We start from the raw sequence: 22,589 nt of genomic DNA, 5'->3' as shown, positions 1-22,589 counted from the left end.
GTTCGTAGGTTCGAGTCTCCTTCAGCCAGAGATCAGTGTATATGCTACTATGTATGATAATCTATGTAACTGTATTTGTGTATACCTGAATAAACTTACTTACTATACTTACTAATTTCTGCACCGGTGTTGGTGGAGTGTAGACGTGTTTACTCAGCGAGTACGATTCCTGGCTTTGCTTGTGTTTAGGGTTGATGGACCTTAACAACTCCAGCAAATATATGAACATAATCCATCAGCAAATTGGATTTTAAAGGACGTCTTCGCCAACCTTCGTCGAGTGTGGACGTTTCGCTTTCGCCTAAGTATCAGTGACAAATTTTCCCCGTTCTCTCCGGGATGCTTGTCTTCATCTACTTGGCCTACTGGGCCCGTTACAGGAGGGGCACCTTACGTTAACTCAATTTTACTGTGCCCCGTGGCCTGGTGGCTAAAGCTCTCGCTTCACACGGTGAAGCGTGGGTTCGATTCCCAGAGAGGGTAGAAACATTGGGGGTGTTTCTTTACATCGGTTGTTTACTTTCACCCATCAGTAAAATGGGTATTTGGGAGTTAATCGACTGGTTTGGATCGCATCCTGCGACAAAACTGACCTAATTTGCCCGAAATGCTCTGCATAACAACATGCCCATATGACAACAGGAAAATGTAAACTCCCTTCCTGTAAGCTTTTTCACCCTGAAATGTGTACCTCTTCAGTACAGGAAAGACTGTGCTATAACTTAAATTGCCAGGCATACCATCTAAAGGGGACAAAAAGATACAAAACATCCAGGCCATGGGAAAACCTGGGTAGCCACAGCCACTCAAGAGGGAGAGGTTTTTTAGTGCCAGGAAGGAAAAAAAACTGGCAGGAAATGGCAGAAATCGTACACCAAATCCAGTCATTCCTGGAGTGGAACCACAGTCGATGGCCTCCACTCCAAACCAACAGATACAGATACTAATGCCGGAAAAAAAATCCCCCCCCAGTACCAACAATACCACCAGTCCGATGACATTCTTCTTTGCAAATATACAGGGTCTAAAGCCAGCAATAAACAACAAAATACCTTTCATCCGTGGACTGCTTGCAGAGGCAAAGGCAATGTTCGCGGCTTTCACTGAGACCCACATAAAGGATCACTTGGACAACGAAATATGGATCCCAGGTTACAACCTATACAGATGTGACAGAGTGAACAGGCAAAAGGGGGGGGTTGGCCTGTACATTGCAGAGTCACTTGTTTGCACAGAACTGCTTAATGCCTCAAATGACGTAGTGGAAGTTTTAGCAGTAAAGGTCGAGAACCAAAACCTAGTCATTGTGGTAGTCTACAAGCCTCCGGATGCAACATCCCAGCAATTCCAGGAACAGCTGTTAAAAATTGACCACTGTCTGGAAAATCTTCCAGCTCCTGCACCCAACATCTTGCTCCTGGGGGATTTCAACTTAAGGCACCTAAAATGGAGGAATATAGCAAATAATATTGTTGCAGTAATAACACCAGGAGGCAGCTCTGATGAAAACTCACACTCACACGAGCTTTTAAATCTCTGCACAAAATTTAATTTAAACCAGCAAATAATAGAGCCTACTAGACTGGAGAATACACTAGACCTCATCTTCACTAACAATGATGATCTGATAAGAAATGTCACCATATCAAAAACAATATACTCAGATCACAACATAATTGAGGTTCAGACATGTATGCGTGGAGCCCCAGACCGACAAAATGAGACTAGTCACGAGGGAGCATTCACCAAATTCAACTTCAATAACAAAAACATAAAGTGGGACCAAGTAAACCAAGTCCTAACCGATATAAGCTGGGAAGATATACTAAGCAACACAGACCCCAACTTATGCCTAGAACAGATTAACTCGGTGGCACTCGATGTATGCACAAGGCTTATTCCTCTAAGAAAAAGGAGGAGTAGATGTAAAATAGAAAGAGACAGGCGCTCCCTTTACAGGCGACGGAAAAGAATAACAGAGCGGCTAAAAGAGGTCAATATATCAGAAATGCGCAGGGAGACACTGGTCAGAGAAATAGCAAGCATCGAACTTAAGCTAAAAGAATCTTTAGGAGTCAGGAATCGCGGGAAGAACTAAAAGCCATAAATGAAATCGAAAGAAACCCAAAGTATTTCTTCTCCTATGCCAAATCAAAATCGAGAACAACGTCCAGTATTGGGCCCCTACTTAAACAAGATGGGTCCTACACAGATGACAGCAAGGAAATGAGTGAGCTACTCAAGTCCCAATATGACTCAGTTTTTAGCAAGCCGCTAACCAGACTGAGAGTCGAAGATCAAAATGAATTTTTTATGAGAGAGCCACAAAATTTGATTAACACAAGCCTATCCGATGTTATCCTGACGCCAAATGACTTCGAACAGGCGATAAATGACATGCCCATGCACTCTGCCCCAGGGCCAGACTCATGGAACTCTGTGTTCATCAAGAACTGCAAGAAGCCCCTATCACGAGCCTTTTCCATCCTATGGAGAGGGAGCATGGACACGGGGGTCGTCCCTCAGTTACTAAAAACAACAGACATAGCCCCACTCCACAAAGGGGGCAGTAAAGCAACAGCAAAGAACTACAGACCAATAGCACTAACATCCCATATCATAAAAATCTTTGAAAGGGTCCTAAGAAGCAAGATCACCACCCATCTAGAAACCCATCAGTTACACAACCCAGGGCAACATGGGTTTAGAACAGGTCGCTCCTGTCTGTCTCAACTACTGGATCACTACGACAAGGTCCTAAATGCACTAGAAGACAAAAAGAATGCAGATGTAATATATACAGACTTTGCAAAAGCCTTCGACAAGTGTGACCATGGCGTAATAGCGCACAAAATGCGCGCTAAAGGAATAACAGGAAAAGTTGGTCGATGGATCTATAATTTCCTCACTAACAGAACACAGAGAGTAGTCGTCAACAGAGTAAAGTCCGAGGCAGCTACGGTGAAAAGCTCTGTTCCACAAGGCACAGTACTAGCTCCCATCTTGTTCCTCATCCTCATATCCGACATAGACAAGGATGTCAGCCACAGCACCGTGTCTTCCTTTGCAGATGACACCCGAATCTGCATGACAGTGTCTTCCATTGCAGACACTGCAAGGCTCCCAGCTTTGTACATAGTAGTCACTGATGTCACTGATGTCAGCTACAACTGTATATCATGTACATGTACTTATAATAAAATTATTATTATTATTATTATTATTATTATTATTATTATTATTATTATTATTATTATTATTATTTAGCCCGCTCCATTTTCCGTTCTGCTGATAATTCTTTACAATTTTGATGTAAGCTGGCTACCAACTCAGGTAAAGTGTGGGCGTCTCACTCCAGTGGGACTTGTCAAGGGGTCCACCGGATCTAATTGGAAATTTTCAAGTTTCTATTTCTATTTAAAAAGGAACTTTTGTTCCATTTCTTTCAGTGGCCGACCTCGGGAAATACATGTTGGTGGTGTGAGCGGGACGCCGAGCGAGATACAACTTAAGCTGTCAGTGGCTCTTATAAACCCAACACACAAGAAACATTTGATCATGGCGTCTGTATGTATAGGAAATCTTGTGCGTAATTCTGCAAAAGTTTTCCGTAATTCTTATATCACACAAGTTAGAACTCCATACGGGTTACAGGTAATAATTTAAGAAATTTGTTTTATAGGTATAAAATACGGTTAATAAGTTACGTATTACCTGGAGTTTATCTGGAGAGAGTTCCGGGGGTCAACGCCCCCGCGGCCCGGTCTGTGACCAGGCCTCCTGGTGGATCAGAGCCTGATCAACCAGGCTGTTGCTGCTGGCTGCACGCAAACCAACGTACGAGCCACAGCCCGGCTGATCAGGAACTGACTTTAGGTGCTTGTCCAGTGTCAGCTTGAAGACTGCCAGGGGTCTGTTGGTAATCCCCCTTATGTATGCTGGGAGGCAGTTGAACAGTCTCGGGCCCCTGACACTTATTGTATGGTCTCTTAGTAATTGCACATGTTAGTATAGTAATTGTAATTATTTATACCCGTACCTAAATAAACTTAGTTAAATACTAAATAGTTTTTCTATATTCTTTATATGATACAATGCTGTGAATTTTTTATATAAGTTTGGCTATAGTTTACGACTATACTACTTGGCGGCACTCGAGCATTAGTTTATATTTTACAATACATATAACCATTGTACATCACTTAATAAGTATTTCTTGTATAAATTGTTATTTTGGGGAATATTTGCAACAACAGTGCACTTATTTGGGATGCATAGCACGTCTGAGCCAGTCACCATTATTATTATTATTATTATTATTATTATTATTATTATTATTATATTATTATTATCATACCAAAGTGTTAAACCCATAAAGGTCATACAGAGCTGAGCCAGTCAGCAGTGTTAAGTCGTGTCGTGCACCTGGACGAACGAATATACTTACCTTCTAATGGCTAGATTAAGTTATTTTAGGTTGGGCTTGGTGGGATTTGTTACCTGGAGTTTACCTGGATTGAGTTCCGGGGGTCAACGCCCCCGCGGCCCGGTCTGTGACCAGGCCTCCTGGTGGATCAGAGCCTGATCAACCAGGCTGTTACTGCTGGCTGCACACAATCCAATGTACGAGCCACAGCCTGGCTGGTCAGGAACCGACTTTAGGTGCTTGTCCAGTGACTGCTTGAAGACAGCCAGGGGTCTATTGGTAATCCCCCTTATGTATGCTGGGAGCCAGTTGAACAGTCTCAGGACCCTGACACTTATTGTATTGTCTCTTAACGTGCTAGTGACACCCCTGCTTTTCATTGGGGGGATGTTGCATCGTCTGCCGAGTCTTTTGCTTTCGTTGTGAGTGATTTTCATGTGCAAGTTCAGTACTAGTCCCTCTAGGATTTTCCAGGTGTATATAATCGTGTATCTCTTATGCCTGCGTTCCAGGGAATACAGTTTTAGGAACTTCAAGCGCTCCCAGTAATTGAGGTGTTTTATCTCCGTTATGTGCACCGTGAAGGTTCTCTGTACATTTCTAGGTCAGCAATTTCACCTGCCTTAGGTTAGGTGTCGTTAATTTTTTTTTCTTTTTATCATTTCGATGACAAAAATGATTTCAACAGTGAAGCAAACTTAATATTGTACAATTCAAATTAGAATTAATAGTTGAAATCTGCCACAGAGCAGTCATCATCTATTACCATATATTTTTATTTGAGCCTCATAAGTATGAATTTTTACAATGGTTTTGTACAGTGAATTGTCTAGAATTTAATCTAGCATATCCCAGTAACTGAAATTACTAGCTATCCATCATCTTTGTCATGGTTGTTACGAAGTCTCCACATTTTTAAACAACTGATATCAGTGGGTTATCCAGACAGCAGGTTCTTCAACTTGTTAATGCTGTATGACCCTTGTAGATTTAGCACTTCTTTTTGCTTGTAATAATAATTGACTTGTTAAAAATATTACCACATGTTAACCAGTCACATTCTTTACATACTGGTTAGTGCTTGCCTAATAGCTGTAGAAAATTTATGTGTGGAGAACTCTTCACTACTAGGATATTCACTAGGAAAATATCAGACTTCTAACCGATTGATTACTTGGGAACATTAATGAAATCACTTGCATTATTTATAGTAAATATATTTTTGTTTATAATTACAATGTATAGTATGTATGAAAACATATATATGTTGGTTATTTAAACTAATTGACTCCACAATTAAATTCAACAGGATGCCCAGTAGAGTATGTACATATGTACTTACATCCAAACCCTCCTTATTTATATTTGTTAATAAAATTGCTCCTCCTCTGAGAGACTACTTAATGATGAGGGGATTTTGATCAAAATCAAATAATAATCTTTATTTCTTAGAAGTATACATCAAAGTTACAGTGATTGGTTACAGTTTTGATGCAATTATGATACAAATATAATTTGCTGTATTTACAGGCTCAAAAGAAAGCCACTTAATATCCAAAGCATTTCCTTGGATCAAATCTGATTTCCTCCCAATTCCCCAGGTACTATATGAACCCTTTGGGTTTGGTACTCTCCCCATGAATATAATAATAATAATAATAATAATAATAATAATAATAATAATAATAATAATAATAATAAAAATTTAAAATAAAATCACACAAAAATATCTTCAATATTTTGTGGATACACACTTAAATAACAAACTTATATGCAGTATACTCATCTGACATACATTAAAGTTTCTAAAGCAGTGAACATTATTTCAAAGATTCACTTCTGTTTGCTGTATCCCACAGTAATAATAGTACATAATAATAATATAATTTTTTTAAACATCTCCCATCAAGATAGGGTGACCTGAAAAAGAAGAAACACTTTACCATCTTGCCAGAGGTGTGCTCAGATCCCCCTCCAAACTGCAATATCCAGAGTGCAGGCACTGTACTTCCTACCTCCAGGATTCAAGTCTGGCTAACCAGTTTCCTGAATCCCTTCATAAATGTTACCTTGTTCACACTCCAACAGTACATGTATAGTCTTAGAAACTACTTGCCTCCACTTACTCCTATGTAATATGCTGATACATGCCTGTTGGATGTCCAGGTCCATTGCATACAAAATCTTGACCCCCTCCCTCCAACCTTTCCTAGGATGACCCCTTCCCCCACACACATTCTCTGAATATCACAGTTTGGTTTGATTAGGTACAGATATGTTAGATATTCATAAATTTTGTCGGTAATCTTATTTGTTGGCAGGAAACTAATTATAGAAAACATCATCTGAAATGATGTCATGACTTGTCGGTCATTAGCAATTACAGTGGACCCTCGGTTATTGGCTGTAATCCATTCCAGAAGGTCGGCCGAAAACCGAAATAATATTTTCCATGAGAATTAGTGTAAATCCAATTAATCTGTTTCAGACATCCAAAAGTATTTGCAAAAAATACATTTTTTAAAGATTAACTATAGTTTTACATACAGAAAACAATGAGTACATTCATTATTTACCTTAAAATATTTGTAGTCTTAATGCAGGCCAAGAGGTGAGTAGTATTTATTTGTAGGAAGTCAGTGTAGGCAGCGGTAGATGTGGGTACAGTACACGTATGTAGCCCCCCCTGGGCTACACTACACAGCCATATTATTACCATATTCACTGAGTTTAATCATTTCTAACAACTGCCTTCAGATGCCATCATAAACAAAGGGAGAAGTAATGAATAATTCATGCCAAGAATTGTAAACAAATGAGTATGATGGGCAGTTACTGGGCGAGATGCCAGATTCACAGTTTTCTCTAATGCTGAATCAGAAAAAACGTAATGTTTACTCTCCACCTGATTCTCCACTCGAAAGCATATAAATACTGCATGTTTATACGCTATGTTTATATGCCCTATGCTATGTAACGTGTTTCTTATATAATTTTGAAGAAAATATCATATATGGATTAATGAAAATGTCTATATTAACCTAAAATAAGACATTTAATGTTCCCAAGAGTGATTATTATTAAACGTACATCACATATAAACATTGCTACACTCCCTGCCTTCCTGCTACACTCCCTGCCTTCCTGCTACACTCCCTGCCTTCCTGCTACACTCCCTGCCTTCCTGCTACACTCCCTGCATGCCTGCTACACTCCCTGCATGCCTGCTACACTCCCTGCATGCCTGCTACACTCCCTGCATGCCTGCTACACTCCCTGCATGCCTGCTACACTCCCTGCATGCCTGCTACACTCCCTGCATGCCTGCTACACTCCCTGCATGGCTGCTACACTCCCTGCATTCCTGCTACACTCCCTGCATGCCTGCTACACTGCCTGCCTGCTACACTGCCTGCATGCTACACTCCCTGCATGTCTGCTACACTCCTTGCTTCTATGCCTGCCTGCCTTGAATTCTGTCATGTTTCTCACTTTCTTTACCAAAGGAACTATACTAGGAACTTTCTTTGGGGCCATGGTTACTTATTTTGCAGTTGCACTTAATCAATAACCACCAAAAACAATGGATTATAGCGAAATGTTTGGATGAATAAGCAGAATCTTCCTCACTCGCCCAGAGACACAGCCACACTGACTCAGGAACGTGCAGGCGGCTGGCGGTGGATGCGTCCAATAAGGCTGATAAGCAAAATAACAGCTGATAACTGGAAGCCGAAAAAACGGCCAATAACTGAGTTGGCCGATAAGTGGAACGGCCGATAACCGAGGGTCCACTGTACCTTAGTCTTTAAAAAGCTAAAATTTTTAAAATAAAAAGCTAAAACTTTTAAAATAAAAATGCTGGTAAGGTTACAGTAACAAAAGAAGGGAAACTTAGTGAAAATTATCAAAAAATAAAATACCTGTTCACTTTACAAAATAAGTCAGGGAACTGTTATTTATTCACATTCAGTAATTATAAGCTTTCTACTGGTCTTTCCCACATAGATATGCTTAGATATACTTTCTGTTTCAGATTAGGTGTTGGAATAGTACTACACCTGAACCTTCAAGCAAGCCCTTAACCAGTGTTCCAGCATCAGATACCATAAAACATGAGGGAAGTGGTAACCAGCTTATTAAAGTTAGCAAAGCTATGAAGGCATATCAAGAGAAAGCACAGGCACTTGGTAAGATGTTAGAACCTTCTTATTTTGTGTTAGGTAAGAGTCATTAGAGATCACTTATTAATACTCTAATGCAGTGTGAGCTGTTGAGTAGTGTATGCCCAGCAAAGCTCTAGTTCATTTTTGGAAAATGAGGAGGCTGCTTCCATAAGGTACAACTCCTGGGGATGATCACAGTTCTCACCCCGTATATGCTTAAAAACTGACCCCACTAGTTACTTTTGTATATGCTTGCAAATATTGATCTGCCACATAACCTATTAAAGGATGTTTACAGCAGTCGGTACGCTATTGGTGGAATTTTTAATTACAGTAGACCGTCTTTTAACACGGTAGTTACGTTCCTGAACACGCTGTGTTAGACAAAACTGTGTTAGACAAACTAAAGAACTTTTGGGAAAAATGGGGTTATGTTCCTGGGGCCCCCAAAAAGCCAAACAACTTTTTATTTAGACCTCCAGATCTTACAAAAATAAAAGGAATATGTAATTGTAGTTCATTGTTGTGATGTATTATGTTGTTTTTACTGCTTAAGACTACAAATTCAACAGAAATAATAGTATTTCTTGCCTTAAATTGTGGGTGCTGGTGTTTGTTGATAATTGTGAAAAAGTGAAAAGTCTAACTTAGTCATTCTGTAAGTCAGTTATTCAGTCAGTCAAGTCAGTAAGTTATTCAATCAAGTCAGTAAGTCAGTCAGTTCAGTAAATCAGTCAGTCAGTTCAGTAAATCAGTCAGTCAGTTCAGTAAATCAGTTAGTCAAGTCAGTAAGTCATTCAGTCAAGTCAGTCAGTCAAATTCAGTCAGTCAAGTCATTCAGTCAGATCAGTCAGTAAGCCAGTCAATCAAATAAGTAAAGTCAGTGAAGTCAGCAAGTCAGTCAGTCATCACACAAACTTATAGTTACCTCATTCTTTTTGTGTACAAAATGACACTTCATTCCGGCTACAGGCTGTCTCTTGTCTGATATCTCTATTTTCTTCATTAATTCTAAAACCTAAAAGCTTAAACCTTTTCTTGCAACTTTCAGCAACACTTGTATGCCTACTGAGTTCCATGATTGTTTGGCAGATTTAAGATATGGCAATTAATACTTTTCTAAACAAACACAGCGAGCTACTGGCACAGGTTCGTCCAACACACATATGAACCGAAATAAAGGCTGGGAGGGTGGTGGGGGTGGCTGATGCTGGCAGGGGATGGCAATAGCCCATCCCGCCCTGCGGGCAACTGTGTGCTCAAAATGTTTCCCTCCCACAACCGTGTTAAATTAATTTTACGACGTGTTAAACAAAAATGTGCCTCATTCTTCAATCGTGCTATAACCAAAACATGCAAGACAAAACCATGTTAAATGACAGTCTACTGTATTATAAGGCAGCAAACCATTCAAAAAAAGGTCTGTAGTAAAATTCTCAAATTCTCAAAAGCCACTTAATCACCCTAGACTAAATGCTGAATACTCAGTACACACATACTTATGTATTCCCACATCATAATTTCAACAATTACTTTGAACCTTTTATCCCTTGTTGACAGGAATATAATTGAATCATTGTTTTCACAAAAAAGCATTTTTGAATATATGAATATATCTTTTGTCTTATATAAATTAGATTCACTTATAATTAATAATCTACTATACAACTATGATATAATTAATATTCTGCTGTACAACTATGACATAATTCTTAGTGTTAAATAATCTGTAAGCCAATAATGTTAAGTCGGCCCATTATGCCTAGGCATAATAGAGGCTCTCTCTGCATTGCAACCCATTATTGTAAATGCAAAATCTCAATGTACTATTTGCAAAGACATAAATAAATAAAATAAATAATATAAGTTATTTTGCTATAATACAAGGTCCCTAAGTAAAAATTTTGATATGAATTAGTTACCAAAATTTTATTTATAATGCTAAGAATGACCTGGTTGAAACTGAATATAATAAATGTATTCAACATAGGTTGGTATACAACCATTCACTACTGTAGACTTGTCAATAATTGCAATGTATAAATGTCACGAACACTACGGATGAATTCAGAGAAAATATATTTCCTCAGTTTACCTTCTCCTATGCTAAATCCCTAATAACAGTTGAAGACTATACAGAATTTCACACACCATAATTAATTTCAATGACATTCTTAGAAAAATAATACTGTGATTAACAACAAGCTCAGTTGCTGGTAACTACAACACAAACCTTTGCCAACCAAATGATCTTGAACAGTATGTACCCTTGCCTCTTAATACTATACAGCATTCTCAGTTACAAAACCCACTTGAATTACCAAGAGATTTCTGTCTCGAGACAATACTTGGACTAACATAATGCTGATATAATCACTGACAGTATAACAGACTAGAGCCCCACTTTTCTAATGATAAATATTACTAAAGCCTTCAGTGAACAACTTTACCAGAGCAATAAAACACATCAAATGTAAAAATGAGCCAAACCTTTAGCCATAATGTGAATAATTTTGTGGAAAATTTCTTTAACATTACATAGCACTTCATTATGCAATGCCTCCTGAAATCACAATAAATTACTCAAGTGTAGATGTGTATTACAGAAACTAGACAAGTTTTCACAAGTGGATTTAATCATCTGAGCTATGATGGCTGTGTAGTACTATTCTTGCTGGTACAATAGCAATGATGATCAGACAGCCACCAAGGCAGTCTGATCACAGGCTGGGTTCAAGAGTAAAACTCAGGTATGAAGGATAGGGCACAGGAGGCTGGGAATCAATAAACTTGGTCATTAGTACATAAGAGGTAAGCCTAGGAGCTATGATTGGACCCTGCAAACTCAACTAGGCTAGTACATAGTGTAAACAAGAGTCCAGCAACTCCGGATATTCAAGATATATTGACAGATCTCAAAAGTCAGTCTTCAGTGAAATGGTCTTTGGTTATAGACCAATAACTATATTTTTATTTTTTCATTAATTGAATTTCATGGTTACTTACTCATATATTTATGCTAAAGTAGGAGAAACTTTTAGGGAGGGATGGGGTAGGTAAGTTTGGGGTGCCAGGTGTAAATGATAATGGGAGCCCTTTGATTGAACTTTGTATAGAAAGGGGTTTAGTCATAGGTAATACATATTTTAAGAAAAAGAGGATAAATAAGTATACAAGATATGATGTAGGGCAAAATGACAGTAGTTTGTTGGATTATGTATTGGTAGATAAAAGACTGTTGAGTAGACTTTAGGATGTACATGTTTATAGAGGGGCCACAGATATATCAGATCACTTTCTAGTTGTAGCTACACTGGGAGTAAAAGGTAGATGGGATACAAGGAGAATAGAAGCATCAGGGAAGAGAGAGGTGAAGGTTTATAAACTAAAAGAGGAGGCAGTTAGGGTAAGATATAAACAGCTATTGGAGGATAGATGGGCTAATGAGAGCATAGGCAATGGGGTCGAAGAGGTATGGGGTAGGTTTAAAAATGTAGTGTTGGAGTGTTCAGCAGAAGTTTGTGGTTACAGGAAGGTGGGTGCAGGAGGGAAGAGGAGCGATTGGTGGAATGATGATGTAAAGAGAGTAGTAAAGGAGAAAAAGTTAGCATATGAGAAGTTTTTACAAAGTAGAAGTGATGCAAGGAGGGAAGAGTATATGGAGAAAAAGAGAGTGGTTAAGAGAGTGGTGAAGCAATGTAAAAAGAGAGCAAATGAGAGAGTGGGTGAGATGTTATCAACAAATTTTGTTGAAAATAAGAAAAAGTTTTGGAGTGAGATTAACAAGTTAAGGAAGCCTAGAGAACAAATGGATTTGTCAGTTAAAAATAGGAGAGGAGAGTTATTAAATGGAGAGTTAGAGGTATTGGGAAGATGGAGGGAATATTTTGAGGAATTGTTAAATGTTGATAAAGATAGGGAAGCTGTGATTTCGTGTTATAAGGCAAGGAGGAATAACATCTTGTAGGAGTGAGGAAGAGCCAGTTGTGAGTGTGGGGGAAGTTCATGAGGCAGTAGGTAAAATGAAAGGGGGTAAGGCAGCCGGGATTGATGGGATAAAGATAGAAATGTTAAAAGCAGGTGGGGATATAGTTTTGGAGTGGTTGGTGCAATTATTTAATAAATGTATGGAAGAGGGTAAGGTACCTAGGGATTGGCAGAGAGCATGCATAGTTCCTTTGTATAAAGGCAAAGGGGACAAAAGAGAGTGCAAAAATTATAGGGGGATAAGTCTGTTGAGTATACCTGGTAAAGTGTATGGTAGAGTTATTATTGAAAGAATTAAGAGTAAAACGGAGAATAGGATAGCAGATGAACAAGGAGGCCTTAGGAAAGGTAGGGGGTGTGTGGACCAGGTGTTTACAGTGAAACATATAAGTGAACAGTATTTAGATAAGGCTAAAGAGGTCTTTGTGGCATTTATGGACTTGGAAAAGGCATATGACAGGGTGGATAGGGGGGCAGTGTGGCAGATGTTGCAGGTGTATGGTGTAGGAGGTAGGTTACTGAAAGCAGTGAAGAGTTTTTACGAGGATAGTGAGGCTCAAGTTAGAGTATGTAGGAAAGAGGGAAATTTTTTCCCAGTAAAAGTAGGCCTTAGACAAGGATGTGTGATGTCACCGTGGTTGTTTAATATATTTATAGATGGGGTTGTAAGAGAAGTAAATGCGAGGGTCTTGGCAAGAGGCGTGGAGTTAAAAGATAAAGAATCACACATAAAGTGGGAGTTATCACAGTTGCTCTTTTCTGATGACACTGTGCTCTTGGGAGATTCTGAAGAGAAGTTGCAGAGATTGGTGGATGAATTTGGTAGGATGTGCAAATGAAGAAAATTAAAAGTGAATACAGGAAAGAGTAAGGTTATGAGGATAACAAAAAGATTAGGTGATGAAAGATTGGATATCAGATTGGAGGGAGAGAGTATGGAGGAGGTGAATGTATTCAGATATTTGGGAGTGGACGTGTCAGCGGATGGGTCTATGAAAGATGAGGTGATTCATAGAATTGATGAGGGGAAAAGGGTGAGTGGTGCGCTTAGGAGTCTGTGGAGACAAAGAACTTTGTCCTTGGAGGCAAAGAGGGGAATGTATGAGAGTATAGTTCTACCAACGCTATTATATGGGTGTGAAGCATGGGTGATGAATGTTGCAGCAAGGAGAAGGCTGGAGGCAGTGGAGATGTCATGTCTGAGGGCAATGTGTGGTGTGAATATAATGCAGAGAATTCGTAGTTTGGAAGTTAGGAGGAGGTGCGGGATTACGAAAACTGTTGTCCAGAGGGCTGAGGAAGGGTTGTTGAGGTGGTTCGGACATGTAGAGAGAATGGAGCGAAACAGAGTGACTTCAAGAGTGTATCAGTCTGCAGTGGAAAGAAGGCGGGGTAGGGATCGGCCTAGGAAAGGTTGGAGGGAGGGGGTAAAGGAGGTTTTGTGTGCGAGGGGCTTGGACTTCCAGCAGGCATGCGTGAGCATGTTTGATAGGAGTGAATGGAGACAAATGGTTTTTAATACTTGACGTGCTGTTAGAGTGTGAGCAAAGTAACATTTATGAAGGGGTTCAGGGAAACCGGCAGGCCGGACTTGAGTCCTGGAGATGGGAAGTACAGTGCCTGCACTCTGAAGGAGGGGTGTTAATGTTGCAGTTTAAAAACTGTAGTGTAAAGCACCCTTCTGGCAAGACAGTGATGGAGTGAATGATGGTGAAAGTTTTTCTTTTTCGGGCCACCCTGCCTTGGTGGGAATCGGCCAGTGTGATAATAATTAATAAATAAAAATATTTATGTAAAGACTGAAAGTTTGGCATCACCACAGGACGACATTGTAAGAGGTTTAATGAAGTCATGTTTTTGGTTTTCAGATACAGTATAAATGATGTATTAGCACCTACCCATTATGAAAATATCAGAGTTTGACACCAAAGTTGTGCATTGTTAATGTGTCTGAATGACAATGGTCCAGGACAAACCAAAGCATTGAATGTTTAAATTACATTTGGTATCTTGCTTGTCATTTACTGAGGATACTTTGTCTAGGGATATGGTCTAAAATCTAAAAATCTATTTACTGTAGTAAACTGTTTTCGTTCAACACACTCACTATTAGCAAACTTTCCTTACGAACATATTCCTCATTCAGAACAAGAGAGTAGAGGACAGTGCTGTTTTCATAATTTATATGTAATTTTTTCTTTGTATAGATGCACTTATGTTTGAAAAAACTACGGAGTATGAAATTGGTCGTCGTCATCTTGCCAACATGATGGGAGAAGATCCTGAAACTTTCACAGATGAAGATATTGATGTAAGTGTTTTGTAACTCATTATATGTAAGAGATTTCAAGTAGCATTTGTGGAGTAGAGAATTAATATTTTTTTTTTTATTTTTTATTATCACACTGGCCGATTCCCACCAAGGCAGGGTGGCCCGAAAAAGAAAAACTTTCACCATCATTCACTCCATCACTGTCTTGCCAGAAGGGTGCTTTACACTACAGTTTTTAAACTGCAACATTAACACCCCTCCTTCAGAGTGCAGGCACTGTACTTCCCATCTCCAGGACTCAAGTCCGGCCTGCCGGTTTCCCTGAATCCCTTCATAAATGTTACTTTGCTCACACTCCAACAGCACGTCAAGTATTAAAAACCATTTGTCTCCATTCACTCCTATCAAACACGCTCACGCATGCCTGCTGGAAGTCCAAGCCCCTCGCACACAAAACCTCCTTTACCCCCTCCCTCCAACCCTTCCTAGGCCGACCCCTACCCCGCCTTCCTTCCACTACAGACTGATACACTCTTGAAGTCATTCTGTTTCGCTCCATTCTCTCTACATGTCCGAACCACCTCAACAACCCTTCCTCAGCCCTCTGGACAACAGTTTTGGTAATCCCGCACCTCCTCCTAACTTCCAAACTACGAATTCTCTGCATTATATTCACACCACACATTGCCCTCAGACATGACATCTCCACTGCCTCCAGCCTTCTCCTCGCTGCAACATTCATCACCCACGCTTCACACCCATATAAGAGCGTTGGTAAAACTATACTCTCATACATTCCCCTCTTTGCCTCTAAGGACAAAGTTCTTTGTCTCCACAGACTCCTAAGTGCACCACTCACTCTTTTTCCCTCATCAATTCTATGATTCACCTCATCTTTCATAGACCCATCCGCTGACACGTCCACTCCCAAATATCTGAATACGTTCACCTCCTCCATACTCTCTCCCTCCAATCTGATATTCAATCTTTCATCACCTAATCTTTTTGTTATCCTCATAACCTTACTCTTTCCTGTATTCACCTTTAATTTTCTTCTTTTGCACACCCTACCAAATTCATCCACCAATCTCTGCAGCTTCTCTTCAGAATCTCCCAAAAGCACAGTGTCATCAGCAAAGAGCAGCTGTGACAACTCCCACTTTGTGTGTGATTCTTTATCTTTTAACTCCATGCCTCTTGCCAAGACCCTCGCATTTACTTCTCTTACAACCCCATCTATAAATATATTAAACAACCACGGTGACATCACACATCCTTGTCTAAGGCCTACTTTTACTGGGAAAAAATTTCCCTCTTTCCTACATACTCTAACTTGAGCCTCACTATCCTCGTAAAAACTCTCACTGCTTTCAGTAACCTACCTCCTACACCATACACTTGCAACATCTGCCACATTGCCCCCCTATCCACCCTGTCATACACCTTTTCCAAATCCATAAATGCCACAAAGACCTCTTTAGCCTTATCTAAATACTGTTCACTTATATGTTTCACTGTAAACACCTGGTCCACACACCCCCTACCTTTCCTGAAGCCTCCTTGTTCATCTGCTATCCTATTCTCCGTCTTACTCTTAATTCTTTCAATTATAACTCTACCATACACTTTACCAGGTACACTCAACAGACTTATCCCCCTATAATTTTTGCACTCTCTTTTATCCCCTTTGCCTTTATACAAAGGAACTATGCATGTTCTCTGCCAATCACTAGGTACCTTACCCTCTTCCATACATTTATTAAATAATTGCACCAACCACTCCAAAACTATATCCCCACCTGCTTTTAACATTTCTATCTTTATCCCATCAATCCCGGCTGCCTTACCCCCTTTCATTTTACCTACTGCCTCACGAACTTCCCCCACACTCACAACTGGCTCTTCCTCACTCCTACAAGATGTTATTCCTCCTTGCCCTATACACGAAATCACAGCTTCCCTATCTTCATCAACATTTAACAATTCCTCAAAATATTCCCTCCATCTTCCCAATACCTCTAACTCTCCATTTAATAACTCTCCTCTCCTATTTTTAACTGACAAATCCATTTGTTCTCTAGGCTTTCTTAACTTGTTAATCTCACTCCAAAACTTTTTCTTATTTTCAACAAAATTTGTTGATAACATCTCACCCACTCTCTCATTTGCTCTCTTTTTACATTGCTTCACCACTCTCTTAACCTCTCTCTTTTTCTCCATATACTCTTCCCTCCTTGCATCACTTCTACTTTGTAAAAACTTCTCATATGCTAACTTTTTCTCCCTTACTACTCTCTTTACATCATCATTCCACCAATCGCTCCTCTTCCCTCCTGCACCCACTTTCCTGTAACCACAAACTTCTGCTGAACACTCTAACACTACATTTTTAAACCTACCCCATACCTCTTCGACCCCATTGCCTATGCTCTCATTAGCCCATCTATCCTCCAATAGCTGTTTATATCTTACCCTAACTGCCTCCTCTTTTAGTTTATAAACCTTCACCTCTCTCTTCCCTGATGCTTCTATTCTCCTTGTATCCCATCTACCTTTTACTCTCAGTGTAGCTACAACTAGAAAGTGATTTGATATATCTGTGGCCCCTCTATAAACATGTACATCCTGAAGTCTACTCAACAGTCTTTTATCTACCAATACATAATCCAACAAACTACTGTCATTTCGCCCTACATCATATCGTGTATACTTATTTATCCTCTTTTTCTTAAAATATGTATTACCTATAACTAAACCCCTTTCTATACAAAGTTCAATCAAAGGGCTCCCATTATCATTTACACCTGGCACCCCAAACTTACCTACCACACCCTCTCTAAAAGTTTCTCCTACTTTCTCCTACTGTACACAACAGACCTCACATAATGAAGGGGAAGGTAAAAGGGATATGAAGTTAGCAGAAACTGAATTGACAGTGATTAAGGGTGTAATGATGAAGTTAAGAATTCAAAAAGCTAAGTTAATTTTCCATGTCACAGTTTGGTTGTCTCTTCAGATTTGCAGAGATTATGTTCCCAGAGGTCCCAAGAAACTAAAAACTGTGGGTAATACAAAATTAAACCTACGTAACAAATTTGGTTTTAGATTTGGGTTCATTTTGTGCTTCATAGTCCTTATCTTTAACACTAGTCTGATTAATAATTTTTTTTTTTCAATGAACTGGTCAGATCAGGCCCTGATCCACCATGAGGCCTGGTCACAGACCGGGCCGTGGGGGCATTGACCCCTGAACCCTCTCCATGTATACTCCAGGTATCCCACTGAGGCAGGGTGACCTAAAAGAAAAAAGTTTTTCTTTTCAAATTTAGTAATTTATACAGAAAAAGGGGTTACCAGCCCCTAGCTCTGGCATTTTAGTCACCTCTTACAACACGCATGGCTTATGGAGGAAGAATTCTGTTCCACTTTCCCCTTAGATTATTAATGATATTCATAAGAAATAATAACTGTAGACCAAGGTAATATTTTGCGAAGAGATTCAGGGAAACTTGTTAGCTGGATTTTAGTCCTGGAGATGGGAAGTACAGTGCCTGCACTCTAAAAGAGGTATTTGGGATATTGCTGTATAGAAGGATGTCTAAACTATCGTATATGCATGCCTTTAACAAGACCATGATAGTGTGCATGATGGTGAAAGTGTTTCTATTTTGGGTCAATCTGCCTTGGTGAGAGATGGCCAGTGTGTTTAAAAAAACTATTATTCAAATAATAATTAAAATTGCTCAGTTTTTGTCAGTTAATGGTAAGAGGGACCAGCTGGGGATTCTACTTGGATCCCTTCATTCATAAACCATGTGGATGTGGAAGGCTATTGAGTAACATTTGGAGATTCACAAGGCATTTACTCACCCTCTTCTTAAGAACTGGTATGTCAATAAGCAGTGGAAGTGGTCATTTATGGGGAACAAATTTGTCGATATTGACCATTGAATTACACTGTTGGTAGCACATATACAACAAGGAAGCACAGTTTAGCAGAAAAGAAAATGGAGGTTAGAATGGAACAAAACTTATGGTTATTATGTTTTATTAACAGAGTAATAAGAGGTTTACTGATAGGCTGCTATTCCATTAAAAGTCTATGAAATCTCATCCCACAAATGTAATTTTTGAAAGATCTTCTTTGTTTCAATGAAAACAGTAAATCTAGATATAAACAGGAAGCAAAGATTCTGTCTTTATTGAATGTATAGTAATAGCATAATGCTGTATTAGTCCAGTAATATGCATTTTTCATTTCAGACAGCTATTGAGTATCTTTTTCCTTCTGGATTATTTGAACCACGTGCTCGTCCATTGATGAAGCACCCTACTGAGGTTTTTGCACGGAAAAAAGTAGCAGAATTTGATGAAACTGGACGTCCCTTCCATGTATTATTTTACACAGGCTTGCCTAATTACTACCAAGTTTTGCATGTAAGTTTCTTCTATAACTGGATTTTTTATATAATGTTCATTTATTGCATATTTTTATTATTCTTTCTTTAATTTATTAGTGCATGAGCATGTTAGATAGGAGTGAATGGAGACGAATGGTATTTGGGACCTGACAATCTGTTGGAGTGTGAGCAGGGTAATATTTAGTGAAGGGATTCAGGGAAACCGGTTATTTTATATAGCCAGACTTGAGTCCTGGAAATGGGAAGTACAATGCCTGCACTGTAAAGGAGGGATTGAGGATATTGGCAGTTTGGAGGGATATGTTGTGTATCTTTATACATATATGCTGTATAGTCCTTGTGGCTTAGCGCTTCTTTTTGATTATAATAATAATAATAATAATTTATACATATATACTTATAGGGGGATAAGTCTGTTGAGTATACCTAGTAAAGTGTATGATAGAGTTATTATTGAAAGAATAAAGAGTAAGACGGAGAATAGGATAGCAGATGAACAAGGAGGCTTTAGGAAAGGTAGGGGGTGTGTGGACCAGGTGTTTACAGTGAAACATATAAGTGAACAGTATTTAGATAAGGTTAAAGAGGTCTTTGTGGCATTTATGGATTTGGAAAAGGCATATGACAGGGTGGATAGGGGGGCAATGTGGCAGATGTTGCAGGTGTATGGTGTAGGAGGTAGGTTACTGAAAGCAGTGAAGAGTTTTTACGAGGATAGTGAGGCTCAAGTTAGAGTATGTAGGAAAGAGGGAAATTATTTCCCAGTAAAAGTAGGCCTTAGACAAGGATGTGTGATGTCACCGTGGTTGTTTAATATATTTATAGATGGGGTTGTAAGAGAAGTAAATGTGAGGGTCTTGGCAAGAGGCATGGAATTAAAAGATAAAGAATCACACATAAAGTGGGAGTTGTTACAGTTGCTCTTTGCTGATGACACTGTGCTCTTGGGAGATTCTGAAGAGAAGTTGCAGAGATTGGTGGATGAATTTGGTAGGGTGTGCAAAAGAAGAAAATTAAAAGTGAATACAGGAAAGAGTAAGGTTATGAGGATAACAAAAAGATTAGGTGATGAAAGATTGGATATCAGATTGGAGGGAGAGAGTATGGAGGAGGTGAATGTATTCAGATATTTGGGAGTGGACGTGTCAGCGGATGGGTCTATGAAAGATGAGGTGAATCATAGAATTGATGAGGGGAAAAGGGTGAGTGGTGCACTTAGGAGTCTGTGGAGACAAAGAACTTTGTCCTTGGAGGCAAAGAGGGGAATGTATGAGAGTATAGTTTTACCAACGCTATTATATGGGTGTGAAGCATGGGTGATGAATGTTGCAGCGAGGAGAAGGCTGGAGGCAGGGGAGATGTCATGTCTGAGGGCAGTGTGTGGTGTGAATATATTGCAGAGAATTCGAAGTTTGGAAGTTAGGAGGAGGTGCGGGATTACCAAAACTGTTGTCCAGAGGGCTGAGGAAGGGTTGTTGAGGTGGTTTGGACATGTAGAGAGAATGGAGCGAAACAGAGTGACTTCAAGAGTGTATCAGTCTGCAGTGGAAAGAAGGCGGGGTAGGGGTCGGCCTAGGAAAGGTTGGAGGGAGGGAGTAAAGGAGGTTTTGTGTGCGAGGGGCTTGGACTTCCAGCAGGCATGCGTGAGCGTGTTTGATAGGAGTGAATGGAGACAAATGGTTTTTAATACTTGATGTGCTGTTGGAGTGTGAGCAAAGTAACATTTATGAAGGGGTTCAGGGAAACCGGCAGGCCGGACTTGAGTCCTGGAGAAGGGAAGTACAGTGCCTGCACTCTGAAGGAGGGGTGTTAATGTTGCAGTTTAAAAACTGTAGTGTAAAGCACCCTTCTGGCAAGACAGTGATGGAGTAAATGATGGTGAAAGTTTTTCTTTTTCGGGCCACCCTGCCTTGGTGGGAATCGGCCAGTGTGATGAAAAAAAAAAAAAAAACTTCTAAACTGTTGTATTCTGAGCACCTCTGCAAAAACAGTGATTATGTGTGAGTGAGGTGAAAGTGTTGAATGATGAAAGTATTTTCTCTTTGGGGATTTTCTTTCTTTTTGGGTCACCCTGCCTCAGTGGGAGACGGCTGACGTTAAAAAAAAAAATTACAGACCCATAGCCAGAGAAAGTTTAAGTGGGAAAACTGGGTAATACCCAAGATAGGCTGTCAGCAAACTGTAAAATGGCATCTAGGTCTATAGGCTTAACTTATAAGCATAAACAAACTAATACCACTATTGAATAGCACCATAGACAATCTTAAATTTGTTTTTGGTAACATGTCAACATTTTCCAATTATTATTTTTGGATATTAGGCCTTTTCGTTTCGAAATTCTGCAGATGGGGTAGCTGAAGGCCCCCTTCCCTTTCCTTGTGTCTTCAGGGGTTATGGCTTTGCAGCTCACTCAGGACAGCATTTGACTTGCAATTACAAGGCTCTAGGTTCAGTTATCTGGCATAGAGGAACATGTAAGCAGATTTCCTTACACTCCTGCTTACCCTGCCTACCTTCCTGACCAAAGGAGAATTGGGCAGATAATCAGTTACATTTCTAAATCACCAAGTACTTGCTTAGTTGTGTTGTGGGTGTTTTACCATGATTCTGGTTCAGATAAAGTTGGTTAAGGAAGCATCTGATGGATATGTATGTACCAGAAGGGTTAGGTGCATCCAGAAACTAACACAATAGCACCATACATGAAAACAAATTATAGTTAAAATGGTTAGAAACAGAATAAGGGAGTTAGTAGACGGGGAGTTGGAGGTATTAGGAAGATGGTGGGAATATTTTAAGGAACTGTTAAATGTTGATGAAGAGAGGGAGGCATTATTTTCATGCATTGGCCAGGAAGGTGTAACATCTTTTAGGAGTGAAGAAGAGCCAGATGTGAATGTGGGAGAGATGTATGATTCAGTGGGTAAAATGATAGGGGATAAAGCATCTAGGATTGGTGGGATTTTGACAGAAGTGTTAAAAGCAGGTGGGGATGTAGTTTTGGAGTGGTTGGTACTTTTGTGTATAGTTCCTTTATGTAAAGGGAAGGGAGACAAAAGAGAATGTCAAAATTATAGGGAAATAAGTCTACTGAGTATACCAAGTAAACTATTTGTATGGTAGGGTTTTTATTGAAAGAATTAAGGGTAAGATGGAGAGCAGGATTGCAGATGAAGAGGAGGCTTTAGAAAGGGTGGGGGATAAGTGAACATTATTTAGATACAAGTAGGGAAGTTTTCGTTGCAGAGAAGGCTTTCACTAGAGCTGAGTCTACGTCTTTCTACAGAGGCTCCACAATTTATGCATATTACCTAACT

At 39.6% G+C, this 22,589-nt stretch overlaps 1 protein-coding gene across 3 annotated transcripts in view; it reads left to right on the top strand.

The window, feature by feature from the left end:
- The first annotated feature begins 3,367 nt into the window (after nucleotides 1–3,367).
- The window catches only part of mRpS9 (mitochondrial ribosomal protein S9), a 93,356-nt gene continuing 74,134 nt past the window's right edge, over nucleotides 3,368–22,589 (top strand). Inside the window, exons 1-4 of one of the 3 annotated variants that reach the window (XM_053781420.2) lie at nucleotides 3,368–3,567; nucleotides 8,463–8,616; nucleotides 14,787–14,890; nucleotides 19,115–19,288. In XM_053781420.2, the coding sequence (XP_053637395.1) occupies nucleotides 3,559–3,567; nucleotides 8,463–8,616; nucleotides 14,787–14,890; nucleotides 19,115–19,288 (441 nt within the window). In that variant the 5' untranslated portion in view covers nucleotides 3,368–3,558. Of the gene's footprint in view, nucleotides 3,655–8,462; nucleotides 8,617–14,786; nucleotides 14,891–19,114; nucleotides 19,289–22,589 lie in introns of all 3 variants that reach the window. The other 2 variants (XM_070096354.1, XM_053781419.2) reach the window with 2 other exon arrangements.

This window comes from Cherax quadricarinatus, chromosome 53, assembly GCF_038502225.1.
Source record: "Cherax quadricarinatus isolate ZL_2023a chromosome 53, ASM3850222v1, whole genome shotgun sequence".
NCBI lineage: Eukaryota > Metazoa > Arthropoda > Malacostraca > Decapoda > Parastacidae > Cherax > Cherax quadricarinatus.
Note: the sequence above shows the minus strand (reverse complement) of the source record. Positions and strands in the feature narration are given on the sequence as shown.